Source organism: Brienomyrus brachyistius, chromosome 2 (assembly GCF_023856365.1).
Source record: "Brienomyrus brachyistius isolate T26 chromosome 2, BBRACH_0.4, whole genome shotgun sequence".
Taxonomy (NCBI): Eukaryota; Metazoa; Chordata; class Actinopteri; order Osteoglossiformes; family Mormyridae; genus Brienomyrus; species Brienomyrus brachyistius.
In genome coordinates, this window is record NC_064534.1 from 45,720,008 (window position 1) to 45,742,721 (window position 22,714).

The 22,714-nt window shown below is 41.0% G+C and overlaps 1 protein-coding gene across 2 annotated transcripts in view; it reads right to left on the minus strand.

The window, feature by feature from the left end:
- The window catches only part of si:dkey-215k6.1 (transmembrane protein 132C), a 212,496-nt gene that overhangs the window by 26,193 nt on the left and 163,589 nt on the right, over positions 1 to 22,714 (minus strand). For both annotated transcript variants that reach the window (XM_048996453.1, XM_048996459.1), the window contains 2 exons: positions 22,138 to 22,324; positions 4,410 to 4,553 (listed from right to left, as the gene is read on the minus strand). In XM_048996453.1, coding sequence (XP_048852410.1) covers positions 4,410 to 4,553; positions 22,138 to 22,324 — 331 coding nt within the window. The remainder of the gene's footprint in view (positions 1 to 4,409; positions 4,554 to 22,137; positions 22,325 to 22,714) is intronic.

Below are 22,714 nucleotides of genomic sequence, written 5' to 3' on the forward strand. Positions count from 1 at the left end.
AATCTGCAGTGTCATAGACAATAGATTATGTGTGTAAAAATTGCGGTTAGTATATTGTAATTTGAGCTTGTGTGTGTGTGTGTGTGTGTTTTTTTTTTTTTTTACAATTTTTATTATTTTGTGTCAGAGTTTAAGTAGCCTGTCATTGTACAAATGAGTAAGGTCAAGACCTCAAATCAGTTACGGAGAATCAAAAAAGTAACATTCAACTGTTGTTGCGATGTGTTTTGGAAATACAACAAAGAAATGATGGAAGAAACTAGGTCAAATACTACATTGAAAATGATTCTTATTCCTGAATATATTAGCCTCAGCTAATGGTTATACATCCATATGTGGCCGCATGAAATGCCCTACGTGACAGGGCCTGTTGCAAAACACATCTGCCCTGGACAATATTTCTTCACCCAACACAGGAATGGGACATTCAGCCTTATTGGCCATTCAGCAGACCATCTCAGCGGTAACCCTCAGCCTCAGCATGCTAATGAACGCAGGCAGCTAATTCGATGGCCTGTGGAATGGGGTCCTTTTGGACCCCCTAAAGGTCACCACAACGTGGAAAGGTGTGTGCATAGATCCACCTAAGGGCCTGAAACTAGCACACATTCTGTTACAGGGGTGGGAGATCAGATATGCAACATTAAGTAAGCACGGATATTACTCCATTTTCTACTCTTAGGAGCACATGCATGGGTAATTAGTTATTGATTACAGCCTGTAACATTTGCAAGAGAGAGGGCCTTTGGGATAGCAAGCCACTCAAAGGCTAAAAGTGCTCCGAACTTGTCATGTGTGTGTCAAGGACAGACCAACTTCTGCTTTGGCGGATATAACGGAGCCAGAGGATGCTGTGCGTGCAGCAGCTCCTCTGACATGGAAGACTGAGAGCTACAGGGCCACATTTCATAAAATTCCGTGTCATGTAGCCATTGTTGCCTGCCGAGAAGTTGGCCCAAATCTTTAAATCAGGAGAAAAATGTCAGTCTATTCATCCATCCATCAGTCTTCTAACAAATTATCCTGCTGAGGATATGAGGGGGAGGGGGGACTTTTGCATTATAGGGCACAAGGCTGGGGTACACCCTAGCTATAATGCTAGTCCACTGTAGGCCACATACACAGAGTCGTACACTAAGGGCAAGTTGCAAGTATTCGAGACCATTTTAACAAATAGGGCACGAGATCCTTTGTCTAGTTCCACTGTTCCACTCTGACATCCTGCTAAGCCAAATGGACAGCATTGCTACAGCACACGCCCAATGGGAGTTGTCATACAGGAAGCCTCCATGGACACAGCGCGCCGGTGTGGATATGTCAAGAGGGCCCCTGAATGGGGAAACACACAGGGACAGAGGATCGAATGGAGAGAGAGAGGGAGAGAGAGAGAGAGCTCTGTACTGTCTATGTAAAAGAAAGGCAGTACTGGCCTCTTTATCCATCGGGAAGAAGAACAAAATGTATTCGAAATTCCACACACAGACTAATGTTTATAGTCTAAAGTTTTATTTAAGCTACTTAATACTTTAATACTGAGTGCCTGTAATAAGAGTAATAGTAATAATAGTGGCTAGCATGTCTGACCTATGCTGCTGAGTGCTGTCTAAGGGAGGAGGTATTTATGGCAATACCCATCTGTGATAAAATGACATAATGTGGTAAATACCTCTTTATAACATGATAAAATAAGTACATATTATTTTCTGGAATTGTAAGGAAGAGTCTGTGGTGTTTGCACTACATTGTAATGGATCTGTGACATGAAGGCAGACAACAGGCTCCAGGAGCCCTTAGGTTTAAAGGTAAAAATCCTCTCCCTCGATGTATGAAGAAAGGCACACTCGTCACAAACATTACCGTAGACTGAATTAGCCAAAAGGCCTGGGGCGGCACACTCTGGTGTGGTCAGGCAGGCTCCTAACAGACGGATCTCAGACATGCTGAAAAATTAAGTGAGGCAAAAGCAAAAGGGCTGAACCAAATGACACTGAAGACAAGCGAGCATAAGCATCACATCCCATTAGGGTCCATCCATCACCTAAATCCACATAAAGTTTATTCACTTTCTTTCACAGGTATAATTCCAGAGGGTGGCTGATCCTGCAGAGTCTGATTGCATTTGGGCCATTCTGACGGTGCCTTCTGTGAGTCTTACAAGCAAGATCCTGCAATTACGCCCTTCTCTGGCCACATCCACACCAGGGTGTGCAGTTAGTATCAAATTAGCCTCTCGTATCAGAGGATGCTGGCAAGAAATTGGCTGGTTATCCTCGTCCATATTTTCCCCATATTTAGTTTAATAAGCGTGGCCATTACCCAAGAAATTATAGCAGATGATGCCTCTTCCCACTCCAAAGAAGAGTTAATGGTGAGCTGTGAAAAGAGGATCTGAATAGCAAGCAGCAGGCTCCCCTTAACTGACACGTTTGTTTGCCTTTGACTAATAGATGTAAGTACTCTCCAAGTGATGAGGTCACTAAGACAAACATGGCTACAGAGGATGTGACACACATAATCACAGCCAAACCTGCCCTTTAAATCTGCCTGCCTGTGTAAATACTAAAATGGCGGCACTAGAATACAGCAACGCAGCTACCTACCTAATCCTATTACCAAGTTCTTTAACTGATATCTTCTTCAAAGTATCTCAAAGTACAGAAGCAGTATCCCACAGACACCAGTGGAGAGGTCACAAAGTATATCAGGTCTATTGCTTTGCCTAAAGATGATGGGTTCAGGATCAGGTTCCTAACCCCAACGCCGTCTGTTGCCTGTACCACAGATCCACTGACTGCCAGTCAAGAAACCTGTAGCAGGAACAATGGCATCTGTGTCAGGCTGGCTTTGAGGACACCGCGGTTTCCTCCCAGACTGAGGATTAAGATGTAGTTGCCTACATCTCTAGTTGATCTCTAGTTGCCCAGAGCCAAGCACATAGAAAAGGTCCTTACTGTTTGTTACATGTGCTCACTGACATCTTGTACAGAAATCCCAAAGTGAAAAAAACACATGCAAGAACACCAATGACAAAATTTTCTGACTTAAAGTACACTGTGTTCCTGTTACAATTAGATGCATTATACTCTTCTGGCTTGTGTTTCTAACGAGCCCCTCCTAATTCAAGTAAATGACTGCCGCATAATGGCTCCGCAAGGGGTATCTTTATTTGACACAAAGGCCTGTGTGACAGACAGTCCCCTTCGGTGGAATACTTTTTTGTTTTGTACTATACGCCCAAAGTGTGTGAGGATTTAGACAAATGGAGGTTACTATTACGTGGTAATAGAAATATAGAGTTACTTCAGGTTATTATTCTTGTTTTATTAGAAACATAAACCTCAAAGACAAAACAACTGTTGCATAATATAAATCACATTATGGAAATGCTGGGTTGCAATTTCCGCTAATAACAGAGATATACTGTACACTGAAACAATTTGCAACAAGCATCCTCAGTTTCAAATATTTTGATGGATCAATTGTGTCTCTTGTTAATATGCAGTTTAACAAGTACTGCGGGACTCTAATCAAAGACATGTCTGGAGTAAATTGAATCTACTTTTACTTATTCCTGTATGCCACTTGCTTTCAATCTCTTTCATTTAGCCTGTATTGCGTGCAACAAATCAAACAAGCAGCCAATTACAGCAACTGTGTGTAGCTGGACGGACTGATCCATTCTATGCCAATACACACCATACTGGTGTTTACACCCTCACATATGAACATGCCTTAGAGTGGCATTTGACATTTTCTTAAAATGCTTTCTGGTCTATGTTTGTTCCATGTATGACTAAGATGATGTAATTATTTCTCACACCATGATTAGTAGCTGTTCGACAAAGGGAGCATAAAGGCATGGCAGAGAGTGCCGAAAACTAGCAAACACAAATTTCTCGCATATTTATACTCTTGTACTTATTTCAAGCTATGGTCGACTGTGAAACATGCAAGTAAGAATTACATTTTATCATGTACACATGACAAAAATTTACTTACAACCCGAAAACATAAAAAAAATCGCTGCAGTCGCACAGGCCTGTTTGCTGTTTAAGTAAAGCCAAACACCTTTTACTTTCTGAAAACTACTTGCTGTAGTGTAACACTAAAACCGTAAAATACATGCATTACAGCATTTTTCACAGCAGTCTGAAAAAATCAAATGGGAAAAGACTATTTCTATTGATTATTTGTGATTATGATTACTTGAAGCAGTTGGCAAATCTTATAGAGGTAGCCAAATAATTGCATATATTTACCTGGTATTCTCAGTAGTTTAAATTGTATGAACTTCATTCTACTGTAACTACAGTGTTCCAGTGAGCTTTATGAGTCCACAGAAGACATATGAACTATCCATGCGGGTGACTGGCATGCTGTTTATGCCCAACAGGGCTCTGCTCACGTACCTTAATTACGTCCTCATTGGTGGAGCTGCAGCCAATGGGCTCGTCCAGCTCACGCACAGTTCCATCCTCCTCCACTGTGACCACCTTCACCGGCACTGCAACTCGTCTGCCCGTCAAAATGGCCGTGTTCAGGATCTCTGTGTCCTGGAGATGGGGGCAAGGAGAACAGCAGCACATCACTGTGTACCTACGCTGCATAAAACACATGAGAAAAGAACATGCAACCTGGCCATTGCTTAAAACATATTGACAGTATTATTTAACAAATTTTTTTCTTTGTAATACTCATGGATTTTTAATAATAAAAAAAAAAACGACGAACGTAATCAGTAGCCTCATTAATCCTTAACAGATAAATTCATCCCAGAGATTTTCAGAGAAGAATGAACAAAATGTAATATTTTCCCCATATCTAACATAATTGCAAGTCAAAAACATGAAAATAGAATGCAGCTACATCTTAGCACACTACACTACATGATAATGCCCTCTGAGTCAAAAAGTTAATCACAAAAATATCACAATATCCTCGAAGAATGTGGGTAAAAAGCCAGACTAAACTGACATTTTAACTTCATGAAATGCCTCATAAACGGTCTGTGAATGGGGGCCATCACGCTTGACCCTTAACTTCATGGCGATAATGAGGCTATGGGAAAGACGGAGGTTGTAAGATGAGTGAGCCAAGAGGGGAGGGGGTGTGTTAATGTCTGGTGGGTGGGTTGAAGCAGGGGGGGGTCTCTTTGCTCTAATTCATCCTGACCTTTCTTTAATGAGCGGGCTGCTGAAACGAGACCTCACACTTCTGAGACACAACCCTCTGCTCCCGCTTGAAACCAAAATCACGGAGAGTGCCACCTCATCCTAGTGTGATCCTTACTGGTACTGGAACCCTGAGGGACCCCAAGCCCTTCTTGCAATGGGGAACAGTAGGCAGCAGGACAAAGCCCAAAAGGCAGGAGAGAACCTGTTCTACCCAAAGGAAATCCCTCTAAATTCCTTCTTCATTTAAATTATCTGAACCAATAAAAATGGATGAACTGGTTTCTGGTACCAGCAGATTAGGATAGAAAGTGTCTGTGTCTCACGTCAGTGACATCACTTGAACATCTGTGACTTTCAGGATCAGAATCCATCCAATGCTCTGTTGGGCACCACTAGCAGGACCTTAAAAATACAGCCCTCAACTAATGGCCCTGATGCTAAGACACTGCTCTAAAGATTGGGGAGAATCAATACAGCCACTAGTATGGGAACTGGACGAAACAAGCAAGAACCCTCGCAGTTCTCAGGATGGGTGGCACAGCAGATGAGACCATGGCAGCTTGAGCAGCCATTAGTGATGGAGATGGCTGGGATATTCCATTAACACGCCGGGGGCCTGAGCGTGAATCACACAGGGGACAGTACAGTCAGGAATAAAGGCCTCGCACTGTGTGCATGTGTGAATATGCCTCCATCAGTCTTATATACAGTATTCACAATTAACAATTTACATAAGATTTATGAAGATGTGCTCAAAAAGGATACATTTTCTACAAAATTATACTGAACAAAAATATAAACGCAACACTCTTGTTTCTGCTCCCATTTTTCATGAGATGGACTTAAAGACCTACAATTCATTCCAGATACACAATATTACCATTTCTCTCAAACATTTCTCACAAATCAGTCTAAATGTGTGATAGTGAGCACTTCTACTTTGCTGAGATAATCCATCCCACCTCACAGGTGTGCCACATCAAGATGCTGATCTGACATCATGGGTAGTGCACAGGTGTACCTTATACTGCCCACAATAAAAGGCCACCCTGGAATGTGCAGTTTTTTGCTTTATTGGGGGTCTGGGGACTCAGAACCGGTCAGTATCTGGTGTGACCACCATTTGCCTCATGCAATGCAACACATCTTCTTCGCATAGAGTTTATCAGATTGTCAATTGTGGCCTGTGGAATGTTGGTCCACTCCTCTTCAATGGCTGTGCGAAGTTGTTGGATATTAGTGGGAACTGGTACACGCTGTCGTATACGCCGGTCAAGCACATCCCAAACATGCTCAACGGGTGACATGTCCGGTGAGTATGCTGGCCATGCAAGAACTGGGACATTTTCAGCTTCCAAGAACTGTGTACAGATCCTTGCAACATGGGGCCGTGCATTATCTGTCTGAGTGGCTGGTCTCAGACGATCTTGGAGGTAAACCTGCTGGATGTGGAGGTCCTGGGCTGGTGTGGTTACACGTGGTCTGCGGTTGTGAGGCCGGTTGGATGTACTGCCATATTCTCTGAAACGCCTTTGGAGACGGCTTATGGTTGAGAAATGAACATTCAATGCACGAGCAACAGATCTGGTTGACATTCCTGCTGTCAGCATGCCAATTGCACGCTCCCTCAATGCTTGTGGCATCTGTGGCATTTTGCTGTGAGACAAAACTGCACATTCCAGGGTGGCCTTTTATTGTGGGCAGTATAAGGTACACCTGTGCACTACCCATGATGTCAGATCAGCATCTTGATGTGGCACACCTGTGAGGTGGGATGGATTATCTCAGCAAAGCAGAAGTGCTCACTATCACACATTTAGACTGATTTGTGAGAAATGTTTGAGAGAAATGGTAATATTGTGTATCTGGAATGAATTGTAGATCTTTAAGTCCATCTCATGAAAAATGGGAGCAAAAACAAAAGTGTTGCGTTTATATTTTTGTTCAGTGTACATATATGTCACATAACAGAACCCTAAAATCCAGGATCTGAAAGCTTAGTCATTAAACTCAAAATCTCTTAAGAGATTAATTTTCTAAAGAGAATTTCATCAAAATAAGAATTTAGTTTCTGTTATGAGGAACTGTTACACAACAGATATTTATAAATATTTTTACAAAATCATTTTCAAACTAATCAGTTTATGGAACAGTTTTATAATAGGGTACATTGTGCACTCACACATGCACACATCCCTACTGAAATTGCTCAACAAGGCTGATGCAGGTAACCAGTTTACCCAAATTGCATCTTTTTAGAGTGTGGTGAGGATTGTTTTAATGAAAAAGAAAATTGCAAAATTGTAGTTAAGAACAAAAGGAAACCAGTAATAAGAAAAAAAAGGACATTCTTGGAGTCAATGTTCAAAAAGTGTAGAGTGACTCGGGGCAATAGGAAGCTTTAGATGTCAATTATGATACAAGAAAGACACTCAGCTTAATGTCTATTTAAAGTCCAATGCTACACACGTAAAGTTCTTATCAACTCTGAAATGCGATTGAAAGAAACAAATGAGATTTTGCATTATGAAATAATGAAAATTTTCATGTATAAACATTTTTAATGTGACATGTTTACTTCTTTTTGTAATCATACAAGTCTGTCTCAAATCTTTTGTCTCTAAAAGCATTACAACAAAAATGGTCACCTGGAATACATTTATTACAAATGTTATAAAGAATAAATAATCCAGTGCTTCCCAACCTTTTTTCTGCCACAGCAGGTAATTATCCCAAGACACACCATTTATTAACATATACTACTAACTGGCTCTTAGCAATATCATGTATAATAGTCATTAAACTAATAGTCATTAAGATTACCTGTTGGTTCAGGATCAAGTATATTTTCCAAATTTTTCCTTTTCAAAAATTTATCCACAATCTGGTCTTTTTACCACAGGGCAGTTTGCATATTGTCAAACATACAGTATGTACATAAACGGGTATCAGCTGCATTTGATTATGTGGCAAGTGCACTTAAAACACCGGATGAAAAATGCTCGCTACAAAGATCAAGTTTTTGTATGAATATTTCCTCTCCCGCAAAAAATAAAGTACAAGCATTTTTTTTATACATAAATGAACCTCCTGGTCCATAAGGTAAGCAATTGTTTTTGGGTTTTGTTTGCATGGAGAATTGCATACAATCTGAATTATTGCTATTATGAATTCTTAGTAAATGTATGTAATGAATTGTCACAGACAGTCCGCTGCAGTTGGAGTTGCTCTGCATCATTGGGTTTCACTCTTTCCTGCCTTCAACTCATACCATACCTGGCCTGTATGTTTCTGAGTCTCTCTCTTATAGCAGCCTATTCGCCCCATGGTTGACCTCAAATTGTTCTTTGTGGAAATCCTACCTCAAGTAAAGGGATTTCTGCAATTGTATCCTGTCTCTGTGGACCTTGTTCATGACGATTTGATTCAAGCACATGCATTTGAGGTAAATATTACTTTAAGTAATATTTCTGGGTTTTTTATTATTTAATTTGCTAATATAACTTTAATATTTTTAACTTAAAGTAAATTTATACTTATTACTTATTGCAGAGAGTAAATCTGCTCCCTTTGAAAGTAAATACTTGAACGTAAGTTGTATAAGTCATTGTTAATGGATGCACTCTGGATGGATGGAATAAAATATATATATATATATATATATATATATATATATATATATATATATATATATATATATATATATATATATATATATAAATGAAATATATAATCAGCATATAAAGTTTGCAGCTATTGAGCTTGTAAGTCATAGGAATATCCATGGCTATACACACTGGCGTTGGAAGACGTTTTCTGCTTATGGTGCTGAAAATCAGAATGACCAATGGACTTCATCAAAGTTCTTTTGTAGCACTAGTAGCTATTAACAGCTAGCCACCACAGTATTTATGTTGAAATAATCATACAGTCACCGGTGAGCCATTGCATGATAGTACTTTGGCATTACGGTATTAATCAAGTGTTATCATTTGGGTCGGTTTTTGTTTCCAAACGCTGCCGTCAACAACAAAGGATGTGCTTTTGAAACCTGGGCTCTGTGGCCTATGAGGCTTTAAAGAACAGTCATTAAGGTTACACTCGAATCCTGTCACTGTGAGCAAGCACCTACCATCTTGGTTTAGATTAGATCCGCCATGATTAATCTATCACTTGGGATCCCTGAAGGTGAAACATGTCATTTAACCACCTCAGTTCCATTCACAGAAGAAAGCTGTGTATGGGAACAGGTATTCCAAAGTGGCTCCAACGTGGAAGTGTTAATTAAAAAAAACATACTACTGGATGTGCAGGTCCAAGATGGCCATAGTGATTAAAGTAGAAAAGTGAGCAAAACTGTAAAATATCTGCATCTCGTTACACCTCAGATGCTACTGAAAAAAAATTTTAGGTGGTACCTTGGGCGGAGCTTAATGCTCTCCCCGTCTATGACGTCATAAGCGAGAGAATATCACTAAAGCCTTTCTTTTAACATGGTGGTTAAATGTAATGAGTGCACTCCTTTTAAATCTACGTGCTGTATGTCTATTGGTTTCGCTTGTGCTTGTTTAAATTTGCTCTTCTGTTTCTTTCGGGCATGTTTGTTTAAATTCCGTCTGCTTTTCTTTTAAAATAAGGCTAAAGTTTTTCTTCTTCTTTAAAACATTTTGGTGCTTTCTTCTTTTAAAATACGCCGTGACGCTTGTGTCTACTAACAACACGTGGCTACGGCAGGACAGACCCCTGCTGGACGTGTATGCGCTAGCTTGCATTCATCCTGCTATATGTTTTATTATCCATTAAAAATGTAATTAAAAAAAGCACATTAATAAAATACATGTAATGTTTTTTTATTCTATTAAAGTTTAACGACAATCTCCCAAACCATATGGCCCCCTATCGGCAACACGTGGCGTAAGCATGTATGGTATATAGAGAGAAGCCCCGACCAATCAGAATAAAGGACACGCCCCCTCTTGCTTATGACGTCATAGATGGGGGAGAGCATTAAGCTCCGCCCAAGGTACCACCTAATATTTTTTTTTTACTGAGGATAAGGCTGTTGACGACAGAGCTTGAAGGAACATGAGATGCTAATCCACCATGAGTTTGGCTGAAAAGATGGACATTCCGGTAACATAGTGACATAAATCAAACTTTCATTACAAGTGACAGTACACTTGTGCTCTCTACACTGGCGGCCAAACAGCTACTGTGTGCAGCTGTGGTTCTCTCTTTTTTCAAAGCAGCCGATGAATTTGGTCTTGGCTTTTTCTCTAGGATACTACCGTTTAGGATCCATTCCAACTGCAAGAAGCCTGAATCCCTGTGGAGGGCCAGGCAGCTCTGAGATGCAGTCTATGAGCCAAACCTATCCTGTAACAGAAAGCTCTGAGGGTAGCAATGTGTGCAGACACAAGACACATAGCACAGCGTTAACCACTGGATTTGTCAGATGTGAATGGTGTGGACTGTGAGATTCCTGGCAGTGATTTCTTCATCCCCATTAATATACCGTGAACAGCTGGTCAGGAACATGTCTGATTGGTGGCAAATGGAGATAATCAGAAGTATGGCTGACAATCAATGAGCCAAAGATTTCAGCAACAAGTCTCTCCAGCCAGAAGCCTTTCTATGATAACTGAAGTCCATTCCTTTAGCGCACACCCTGCATGCTGAGTGTGTCCACTAAAACTAGCAGTCTAAATATTTGCCTGTACAAAAATGAAGACACACTAGTATGATTATGATGGTGATTATCATAATTATTATTATTGTTATCATCAATAATAATACCACTACTGCTACATGCAGCAGCAGGTAAAACTCACCATGACCTAAGAACGGAATTTATCTAAATGTTTAAATATATCCTCTGTATAATCTATAAGTAAATGCATAATGCATATGTATAGTGTCCCTATATCATTAAACACATTGCATATGTATAAGCACAGAGCTTCATTAAGCTGCATGAAGCAGCATCAGTTTCTGCTTATCAATCAATTTCCCACTGATGATGCCCTACATGAGAGGGCATGCAGAAAAACATTTCAGCTAGGTCTTCCCACCTCCAGTTACATTTTGGTGTTTTATAATAAAAGGAGCATTTTCTTTCATTGCTGAAACAGTAAAACACATTGTTCTTTGATGTAAATACTGGGTAAAACAATGCTCAGAGCACTGCAGAGAATGTTTATTTTTTAGATGAAGAGTCGTACTTGTTCACAGAATCTAATTACTTGTATTGAAATGCAGCCAGAGACTCACACGCATGCATACACACAGATATAGGCACACGCCCTATCAAATCTCACAAGCAATATGCTCATCTTGTAGGGTATTAATGTGATTATAAAGCATTCATGTATCGAATCATTATACAATATTCACTATTCATTAACATAACCGTGACACTTCTTAGCTGCTCTGCAGATGCATACGGGTTTATTCTGAGAAAATACTGTAGCCATATTATCATTATTGCTGTTACCGTTTTTAGGTGTTTTAATGAGCGACTCGTGCAAAATTCAGCATTTGAGAACCACAGCCCTTGTGGTTAACGAAACAATCATATTAAAAACTATCAAATAATTTTCTCAATTTGAAATGAATTTGAAAAACATCTTGGAGGGGGAAGATCGCAGGAATACAATTATAATTTAGCTTAGCCAGTGGGGAACATGGACATGCCTGAATAATTCAGCAACACTTCTGCTATGCTTTTTATGGGAGAAATGTCTGCTGTTTTGAATATGCATTAATTATGTAACCCATGTTTTTAGATGTTTGCCATCCCATACTCATGTAGATCTCATTTCATACAATTTGTTCATGTTGACGACGTTACTCTCTCCCTCGTCATAACACTGACATTGGTACACGCTAGATCATAGAAGCTAAAACACATATCCAAGCATTCATGAGATGGAGATGAACTGCATCAATGTTTAATTCTTAGTTACTTTGTCATTACAGTTCGGACACTGATGTCTGAAATCCTTCCACCGTCTTTGCTTTCCAGATAATATAATTTAACGGGCGGTTTATTCTAGGCGACCTTTTGCCTGTGAAGCGGACTGATTTCATTTCCTCCTTTTTCCACTTAAAAATTCCTCTATTTTCTGCCTCTTCAGTTACCTTCAGCTGTGAGGGCTAAACTCGGAAGAGGCGCTTAGCAGAGATTCACAGAGAAGCCATTAAACACGCAGCGCCCCCCTACCACAGTGCCACAGCTCAATCGGCAGGGCTGAGCAGACACACATTTAGCTTTGACTGCCTTAATGCGCTGCTTATTTGCTCCTGCGTGCAGGTTAAGCTGCTGCTTAGTCCTAAATAGTGAAGCTTGTTGACAAAGCACAGGTTCAGTAGCACAGTCACGAGCCAGCGGGACTCGCTTGTTTGCCATGGAGGGCATGGACAAGTGGCCAGAGCTCACGTCACAGATACCTGAGATGGTCATACACTTACCAGCCCCATGTCTGCACTCAGCGCACAGACCCACAGGGTGCCTGGCATGGCAGAGGGCTGTGCACGTGAGCCTCAGAGAGCTCAGAACACTGGGAGATGGACAAAGTCTGAAGGAAAGTGGAAAAAGAATCAAGGCTGGGTGGCTGAAAAAGATAATGCACTGCTAAAGAGCGATGGCAGAGAAATAAATGAAAATTAGCTGCATGACAATGTTAATTACACTTCATCTATTAGTCGTCTCATAATTGAACCATCCATTCTCCCACAAATGGAGCCCTGCTGGGCACGGGGACGGAAGCAGCATCCCGTCACGCTAATGAGGCCTGGGAATCACAGGGATTTTAAATCAAAACGCCAACGTGTCACGGGGAGCCTCCAGGGGGCGCGTGAGGAAATGTCACTGCGATGTACACCCAACGCCAGACACTGTCCCCGGGTCTGCCCAGCCCCGCCTGGGAGGAAGAAGATTCCAGAATGATCTCCCATTACCCCTTTTCAGACGGCACCGTTGCTAACATGGCTGCCTCAGAGTGTTCAGCAAATGACATAGCAACAAAGTCATGGTATCATAAAAGTCAGAGTGAAGAAATCAGGAGGTGATGGAATTCAGAAAGTGAAACAGTGACTATTTAAAAAAAATTAAAAAATACTTGGGGTGAAGCCTGTGCTTAATCATACCTATACACAGTTTAGCAAGTGTGGTGTCATGTGCCAAAGATGAGTGTGAATGCTGAGCTTTTGCATAGGACAGAGCCCTGGCCATCTGTTTGCCTTTGCCTGGGTCTCCTGTGCTCTGTTTGAGCTGACTAACCCTCGCAGTCATGCTGTTTCTTCAGCTCTACCGCATATAAATGTGAAGATGCAGAAGCAGCAGAGACAGAGGCATGTCAAGATAAACTGAGGTAGCCAGTATGTTTTAGCCAGGCAAAAACGATCAAAGACCCTATCATTTGACTTAGGATAAGACTCATTGATTGGCCCGTTAAGCTATTTGTGAACTTACTAACAACTGTGTCAATTATGTTCCCACTGAACTACTTCCAACCTTTGATTATCAGGGGACTGACAAGATAAAACGTTTAGGTTAACACCATGACTGCCTCATTGGATTTCTTTTTCATTCAATAACCAATTAGTGAAACGAGCGAATGATTTAATAAATAAATGTGAAAGCTTTACTTAAAGTCACTGTAGATGACAGGTTCACCACCGAGTAAACCAACTTAAGCACATTAAAATAGTTGTATTTATGAATATGTATGAATATGTCCTGTGATTACATCCCACATTACTCATGAATAAATGTGAGTTAAAAAGTACTTAAAAGTTATTTTTGAAAGGGTAAAATTTAACTAAGAGTTAAATTTTAAAAAATGGTATCTATATATTCTCAAAATATTTAAATAATAAAAATTTAAGAAAAAAAAGCCACAAAAACCAACGTAAGTAGTTCTTCCACTACAGAGTTGATTGTAAAGCATAATAATCTGCTTAGGATGCAGTCTGATATATGTGTTTTTAAATGCTCTGAACAGAAGGGCCATTACCTCTGCTATGCAAAACACTGCAATCTTTTAAAAAAACTTTGATTACACAAACCGCATGTGGATGCAAGTATGGTGGCTATTAATATCAAACCTGTGGGAAACAAGTAATTCATCATGCAGGATTATTAAATACAACACGGCAGTTCACTATGTAAGGTATGATAAATGAAGCAGATTCCCTTTTTCCCCCACAAAGGAAGTGCATAGAGCAGAGAAAGTTATGAAGACGTTCTACAGATATGAAAGTTAATGGTCCATCTGAACACCCACATGAGAGTCATTCTTTAAATTTCCACGGCTCTAATTGCATTAGACTGTGCACTGCTGTCGCTGCCCTGTGAACTTATTAGAGGGAAGCGCAGGAATTCCTCTGGGCTTTCCTTTCCCACCTCTGTCAATTCAGCTTAAGCTACTTGCCTAATTTCTCACGAAATTGCTTTCTTCCCTGACTTTCCAGTGCGTGAGAAACAAGCGAGCTGCAGCATGCACAGCTCCCGGCTCCGGGCCGCTGCTGTCTGCCGGTGTCAAGGCTCCAAGGCTGCCCGTTTATTTAGACCCGTGACGATGATATAGAAGTGGAGGTAGGGGTCTAGCTACCTGTAGGCTGGGCTCATTTTTCTCTTCTAACCTTTGTTGCTCCCTGTGTAAAGCACACAACTCAAAAGAGTGTGGTAATTTGGCTTCCATAGCGACTTGACACATAAGGCACAAAAAAGAGAGACGAACTGCGCTTTTGAAGCTTTCTGGGTCAAAACATTGTGACTAGCAGGGGTGCTAAATTAATTTGAATAGCTCAACTCACACAGCCTTCACATTTTATTCTCATCAATTGCGCCGGTGCAATTCAGGTTAAAAACCATCATGCGTTCCTTTAATTTTAATCCATTATGCTAATCTTGCCCAAGATTTGATTGCTAACAAGTTGCTGAGATGACGAGGCAGCCAGTATGACTTGGCCGTGAACTCAAGCACTGTGCCGGCTTGTCCTTAATGAAAGCACAGAGGGAAATGAAGATCAATGGGGCTCCGTGGAGGTCAGGATGAGAGCCTCATGCTGCTGGTGTCCTTGGTCATGCACGCTTTAAATGCGTCTCTCCTCCGCAGCTGCGCAGCGAAAGGGAGTCGTTTACACCAGCAGCTGCATTTCCATCAAACAGGCATCGAGTGGCCTTCTAGTTTACTGTGGTAAAAGACCAGGTGTTTGTTGAAGTGCACAGAGGCGATGAGTTATATGAAGTTAGAAATCAACCAACCTGCACGAGCTAGCCCATTACATACCATACTAACGTCTCTCTCACTTGGAGCAGCACATCTGAAAAAAGAGGTTAATCAGGCTCTAGTTAAGATTTCCAAAGCAGATGAAATAAACTCCTTGTTAATATAGTATAAGAATTAAATGCTGCTTTCTGTAAGACAGCCTGACTTTCTACACGCAATGGACTGCAGTGAGAATGAAAACCACAGGAATCCTCCCCTCAGGAAGGGAGTCCCAGTGACAGAAACGCAGGCAGGAATTACAATTAAGGATTAATTACATGTTGTTTCTCCATATTGTTATTGTATCCACAGGGACAGCTGAGTTCAACAGCCAGTGTGAACATAATAATGTAAAGAAAAGCAAAAGCATCGGTGAGACATACTCTCATATGCTCTTCGGGGGCAGGAAAGGAAAGGGCACTGGAGTTTGATGGCACTGTATGTGTTTTTGGAGGCTGGAGCCATATAATAGGCCCACAGTGGAGTAATAGGTGTACTTTGTGGGTAAAGGCACATCACTATTGCATTAAATTACCAGGGGATAAGACCGAAGTTACCAAAAGGGAAAAACAGGCCTCACTCTCCTACTCTGCGTTTAGAAAAAAACATGAAACTCAACAGCGCAAGACAAATAGCACATAATAGTGTGGCATAATAGCCTGCATATTATCCAAGAGCAGGGCGAAAATCAGGAACATTGATGCGGTGGCAAAGCCATAGGGCTGCAATGGGGGGTGGGGGAGTGGGGGGTGTCCCTCTGAAAGATGATCTTCCTCCCTACAAGATCATCTGTACGAACCAGTGCTGTGTTGAGATAATATTATGGTTATTCTCACAAGACACAGGAACCCGGAGGTTAAACCACACAGAGAAGCAGCTGCGCTTGGGTCTGCTTTCACATTTTACTCATACTGGATCGTTAAGCGTTTTATGGAGAGATCACTGTGTGCCGTTTCCATGTTCCCCCCGCGTCACTGTGAGGTTTCTGCCAGGTACTTTGGTTTTTCCCCACAGTCCCAAAATATGCTGAGGTTAATTGGAGTTCCCAAATTGCCCATAGGAGTGCATGTGTGAGTGACTGGTGTGTGAGTGACTGGTGTGTGAGTGAATGGCGTGTGAGTGACTGGTGTGTGAGTGAATGGCGTGTGAGTGACTGGTGTGTGAGTGACTGGTGTGTGAGTGACTGGTGTGTGAGTGAATGGCGTGTGAGTGACTGGTGTGTGAGTGAATGGCGTGTGAGTGACTGGTGTGTGAGTGACTGGTGTGTGAGTGAATGAGTGTGAGTGAATGAGTGTGAGTGGATGGCGTGTGAGTGAATGGTGTGTGAGTGAATGAGTGTGAGTGACTGGTGTGTGAGTGACTGGTGTATGAGTGAATGGTGTGTGAGTGAATGAGTGTGAGTGAATGAGTGTGAGTGGATGGCGTGTGAGTGAATGGTGTGTGAGTGAATGGTGTGTGAGTGAATGGCGTGTGAGTGACTAGCGTGCCAGTGAATGGTGTGTGAGTGGATTGGGTGTGAGTGAATGGTGTGTGATTGTGCCCAGCGGTGGGTTGGCAGCCCATCCTGGGTTGTTCCCTGCCTTGTACCCATAGGGTCTGGACCCCATGCAACCCTGAATAGGACAAGCAGTTACAGAAAATGGATGGTAATATACACTACAAGTCAAAAGTTTTTGCACGCACTGAGATTTATTACATTTGAATTTTACTCACTTAACAGTTACTAAGAATATACTCAATATTCGTTGCTAACAAATATCTACAGTATGTTCACCATTTACGTACCTTACCAAGAAAATGTCTTTGATTCATCAAAGTAACCTCTTCTAGCAGTTATAACAGCAGAAAAAATGTGACATTCTTTCTACAAGGGACATTAAATACTTCTCTCTTTCATTGGATGAAACAGGTAACTAGTGGTTGAGAACATAATATTAATAATAATAATAGTAATTATCATTATTATTATTAATATATTATACTGAACAAAAATATAAACGCAACACTCTTGTTTCTGCTCCCATTTTTCATGAGATGGACTTAAAGACCTACAATTCATTCCAGATACACAATATTACCATTTCTCTCAAACATTTCTCACAAATCAGTCTAAATGTGTGATAGTGAGCACTTCTGCTTTGCTGAGATAATCCATCCCACCTCACAGGTGTGCCACATCAAGATGCTGATCTGACATCATGGGTAGTGCACAGGTGTACCTTATACTGCCCACAATAAAAGGCCACCCTGGAATGTCCAGTTTTTTGCTTTATTGGGGGTCTGGGGACTCAGAACCGGTCAGTATCTGGTGTGACCACCATTTGCCTCATGCAATGCAACACATCTTCTTCGCATAGAGTTTATCAGATTGTCAATTGTGGCCTGTGGAATGTTGGTCCACTCCTCTTCAATGGCTGTGCGAAGTTGTTGGATATTAGTGGGAACTGGTACACGCTGTCGTATACGCCGGTCAAGCACATCCCAAACATGCTCAACGGGTGACATGTCCGGTGAGTATGCTGGCCATGCAAGAACTGGGACATTTTCAGCTTCCAAGAACTGTGTACAGATCCTTGCAACATGGGGCCGTGCATTATCTGTCTGAGTGGCTGGTCTCAGACGATCTTGGAGGTGAACCTGCTGGATGTGGAGGTCCTGGGCTGGTGTGGTTACACGTGGTCTGCGGTTGTGAGGCCGGTTGGATGTACTGCCATATTCTCTGAAACGCCTTTGGAGACGGCTTATGGTTGAGAAATGAACATTCAATGCACGAGCAACAGATCTGGTTGACATTCCTGCTGTCAGCATGCCAATTGCACGCTCCCTCAATGCTTGTGGCATCTGTGGCATTTTGCTGTGAGACAAAACTGGACATTCCAGGGTGGCCTTTTATTGTGGGCAGTATAAGGTACACCTGTGCACTACCCATGATGTCAGATCAGCATCTTGATGTGGCACACCTGTGAGGTGGGATGGATTATCTCAGCAAAGCAGAAGTGCTCACTATCACACATTTAGACTGATTTGTGAGAAATGTTTGAGAGAAATGGTAATATTGTGTATCTGGAATGAATTGTAGATCTTTAAGTCCATCTCATGAAAAATGGGAGCAAAAACAAAAGTGTTGCGTTTATATTTTTGTTCAGTGTACATAGGTTTAGTTGGATTGATTGATTGATTAATTGATTTATGCAAATGTATTATGTCTTAGAAAAATAAACCGTCTATTTTTTTGTAAGGTGACTGATCATGGGGTGATACATTGTTTTACTTAATCAGTATACAGTATGTAGTAAATAGTTGAAACTACAGTGAAATAGAGAGTGGACTGAGTGATCTGAGTGGACTTGCAGGCAACAGCTAATAGCACAATCTTACTGTGCGATTTAATATCACTGGTCTGATTTTTGTTATTCACGTCATTTCCTACGTAAATCAATTTGATGTATACATACAATTCCAAAGGAGAATTGACTGATTTCATTGACAGTGTCATAAATGCTACCTAAAGATCACCACAATGGATGTATACATACTGGTCTTTTTGATTTGTAACTTTTTTTTTAAATGCATCTTTTATGCATGACCTTATAAACTGTGGCCTGCTTAATTTCATGCAACCTACCCCCCAAGCTCACATCACTACCCCTGGTTTCATCTCCTTTTAATATCTTGAATCTGTCACTATGTGATGCTAATACAGATGCTAATACTCCTAGCACTACCTCATTTCCCAGGAGAAAGACCATCTTTATTACATGATATTATTTTACACGTGTTAAATACATCAGGTCATGCGTAATGCTATTTGATAAATCCTGTTATAGCATACATCATTAATTGTAATTTTCGACAGCGACCCATACAAGAAAGGAATAGGAGCCAATATGCTGTCATATAAGCAGCATGATTAGGAAGGCAGATTGCATGACTCTGCACTGGGCTCCCACTGCCCTCTTGGCTCCTATGAGAAGATGATTCCCATTAGAAGGCCTAGGCTGAGAAGGATGTTAACAAACCACTAAGCCATTACCTGGGTGCCTTTCATCTGCTGCTCTCTCACAAAGGCTCTACATGACAGACTTCCATAGACAGATCCTGGTATAATACTGACTCAGACAGGAGCCCAAAAAACTAAGCAGATGTATTTTATTTTTGATTCTTTTGTCCACCTGTATATAAAATGTTATAATTCTCCAATTTATTAATAATGAAATAGTCATTCTCATTTTCTCCTTATTTTACATATAATTCACTGACAAGGTGAAAGTCATGGGTTAGGCTTTAAAAGATGCGCTCTCTAAAAATTAGAAACAGTCTTTTAGTTCCTTGTCATCCTTAGTCACTCTTACCCATGGAGCCATCCTGAGAATAGCTTTTATACTTTGTGTTACCTCTTTCGCAATGTGCCACCCTCATAACAACAGACACACATTAGCTGTCTTCCATGAACAGGGTAGGACCCCGGGACAAGCGAACCCCACCCAACAAAATCAATGGACTCATGTGACGGGAGCAGGACCCTTCCGATGACCTGCCTAATCATGTTAGCATTTCTTAGCCTAAAACTTTCTCCTTCCACACAGCACTTACTCGCTTCTCCACTCTCATTTTAACCAATTTTTTGCACTTCAGTTTTCAAAACCTTTTTGCACACCATTCAACAAGCTTATGAGAGGACAGTGAAGGACAGAGAAAATCACATCATACTATAGAGGTAGCAGGATCTGAAAGAGGTTTCATGTATTGTGTAACTCTATATGAGACCAAACTTGTGAGAAATGACAACAGCACCAAGTCTTAAAATCATGGCTAAGAAGATCAAATACAAAAGATTCTGTTATTACAGTGATTATTATTGCACCTTTAGGTGTTCTTCTCTTTAATCAAATTACATTTATTTGCATTTATTTATTTAGCAGATGATTATGCCCAAGGAAACATACAAGTGAGACAGAATATACATAATTATGAATCAAGCATATATTGAAAATGGCTTAAGAATTTGTATAATGGTGCATAATGATTTGGGAACTGAATATTTTTCAGAAAAGTAGTAATAGTGTATTATTCTGATGCTAGCATGCAGCCGTCTTTTCTATATAAAAGCAGCATATACCACTATATATTAAAACTACCGAAATTGAAGAGTTGGAAGACATGTGCAGGCCCGTCATTATAATTATAATTAGTTTTTGTAATACATACTCAAGATGCTCTGTATAACTGGCATTCCACCACATGCTTACCAACTCACATAACTGGCTGTGGACATTACAAACAGACTATGATCAGAGTCACAGAATTCCTTACTTCTTTCTTAATACATGCTATAACAGGGACAGACCTAAAAACTGGTTCTTAAATCTGTGTAGGACTAAAATCCTGGGATGCCTACTTCTGTGTTGATGTCAATGGAAAGCCTTCATACTCCATTTGAGTTATCAGCCTCTTTACAGGACCAATTATGCTGATATATAGTAGACCTAGAAACTGTAAGGTTAAAGCCAAGAAACTGGAAAGGTCACAAAAATCTGCAAACTAAAGAGAAAAACTATTGCAATTAAAGGGTATCTAAATGATAGAACATTCATGAGCCTAGTCATCAAAACCATTTTGACCAAAATCATAGCTATGTGTGTGAATAAACATCATGTTACCAGGTTACATGAACTTTGATACACTGGTGCAAAGAACAAAATGCTAGGCATGAAATGCAGAAGCAACAAATATTCTTTAGCAGACCACTTACCCATTACTATCTATTATCTAGTATAAATAGCTTGTATAGGTAAGTGATTAGAAAAAGAAATGTAGTTAGCATTGACCTGGTTAGAAGATTTTTAAGCGAGGGGTTGATCTGCAGGGAAGCATCTGAGTGAAATGCGGTCTGCAGTATAACAGAGGCTGACGCAACTGATCCGAACAGTTGTGATTTTACATGGAAAATATGCCTAAGGGTTACTGGTGCAATGAATGTATTTCAGTGGATTTTCAGCTTCAGAATTTCAGAGTTTCAGCAGTTAAAGGCCAAGATAGGCATTCAGCTAAGAAATGAGAGCAGATGAAAGGTATGATGGTAATATGTAGCAGCGATAACCTGCCCTTGCTCGCTTAGAAGCACGGACCCCAAGCCGTTCTTGATGACCTTCCCTGCTACGCTCACTCAAATCAGGCGCCATGTTGTGTCAATTCCTACTGCGTGCAGCGTGACAAACCTGAATCCCTGTCACGTGCTGCAGGGCCAGAGAGGCTGACCTTTACCAGGGTTAATGGCTAAAGGACAAACAAGGGGTGAATGAAAAATGCATCAGGGACAGCAAAGGAGAGAAACGAAGTTAATGACACTGATTAGCATTTACGGCATTTGGAACGCATATCCCGGTCACAGACCTTTCACTCTCTTGGGCTTTCTTTGCCTTACACACTTATATATCAATGACAAACTACTCAGGTTTCTCATAAAGCAACAGAAGCTTTGTTGTCATAAAAATTGTAACAATGTGGGAAATAAGCCTAAGGGGTATGTGTACTCATGATATGTACCATTAAACCACAAAATAATTCCTTCAAATGATGTCAGTGTTTTTTCTATCCACATGCAAATAACATAAACACACATATATATGTGTGTGTATACAGTATATCAAGTGGCACCGTGGTGCGTACATGCTGCTGTGTTAGCTTACCTCTGCCAGAGGCACGATGCCCTGTAGAGCTCTCTGGCTGACGTACAGGTTGGACACTCCCTCTGCCTCTGCTGCAGTGGATCCTGGGTACTCGATATGCCACCGCACCGGCTGAGTGGACTGCACATTGATGAAGTTGTCGATCTCAAACTCCACACGCATGACCTCGTAGGCGGAGCGCTTCGCCCTGGAGAGACAGGAAAAAGCGTTTGGGTGAGAAATAGAAGAGGAAGAAGAGCTGCTTATTGACCACAAAATACATACGCAAGCAGGATTAGAGGCCAAATCATATAAAAATAATAACAGACGAACAGTAGGATGTAAAAGGTCTACGCAAATGAAAATTTAAAAATGCACTCTGTACTGGGGGCTCAGTGGTTGGTTTCATACGTCCAGGGTTGTGTTTAGAAACACACAGTGAGGTGAATTGGTGCCTCTGGATTGCCTATAATGTGTGACTGTGTGCTCTGTAATGCCTGACATCGCATTAAGGATGTGCCTCGCCTCCTACCCTTCCTGAGACAGACTTCAGTCTCACCCCCAGCCCTCTACTTGATAAGCAATATAGATTACAGCT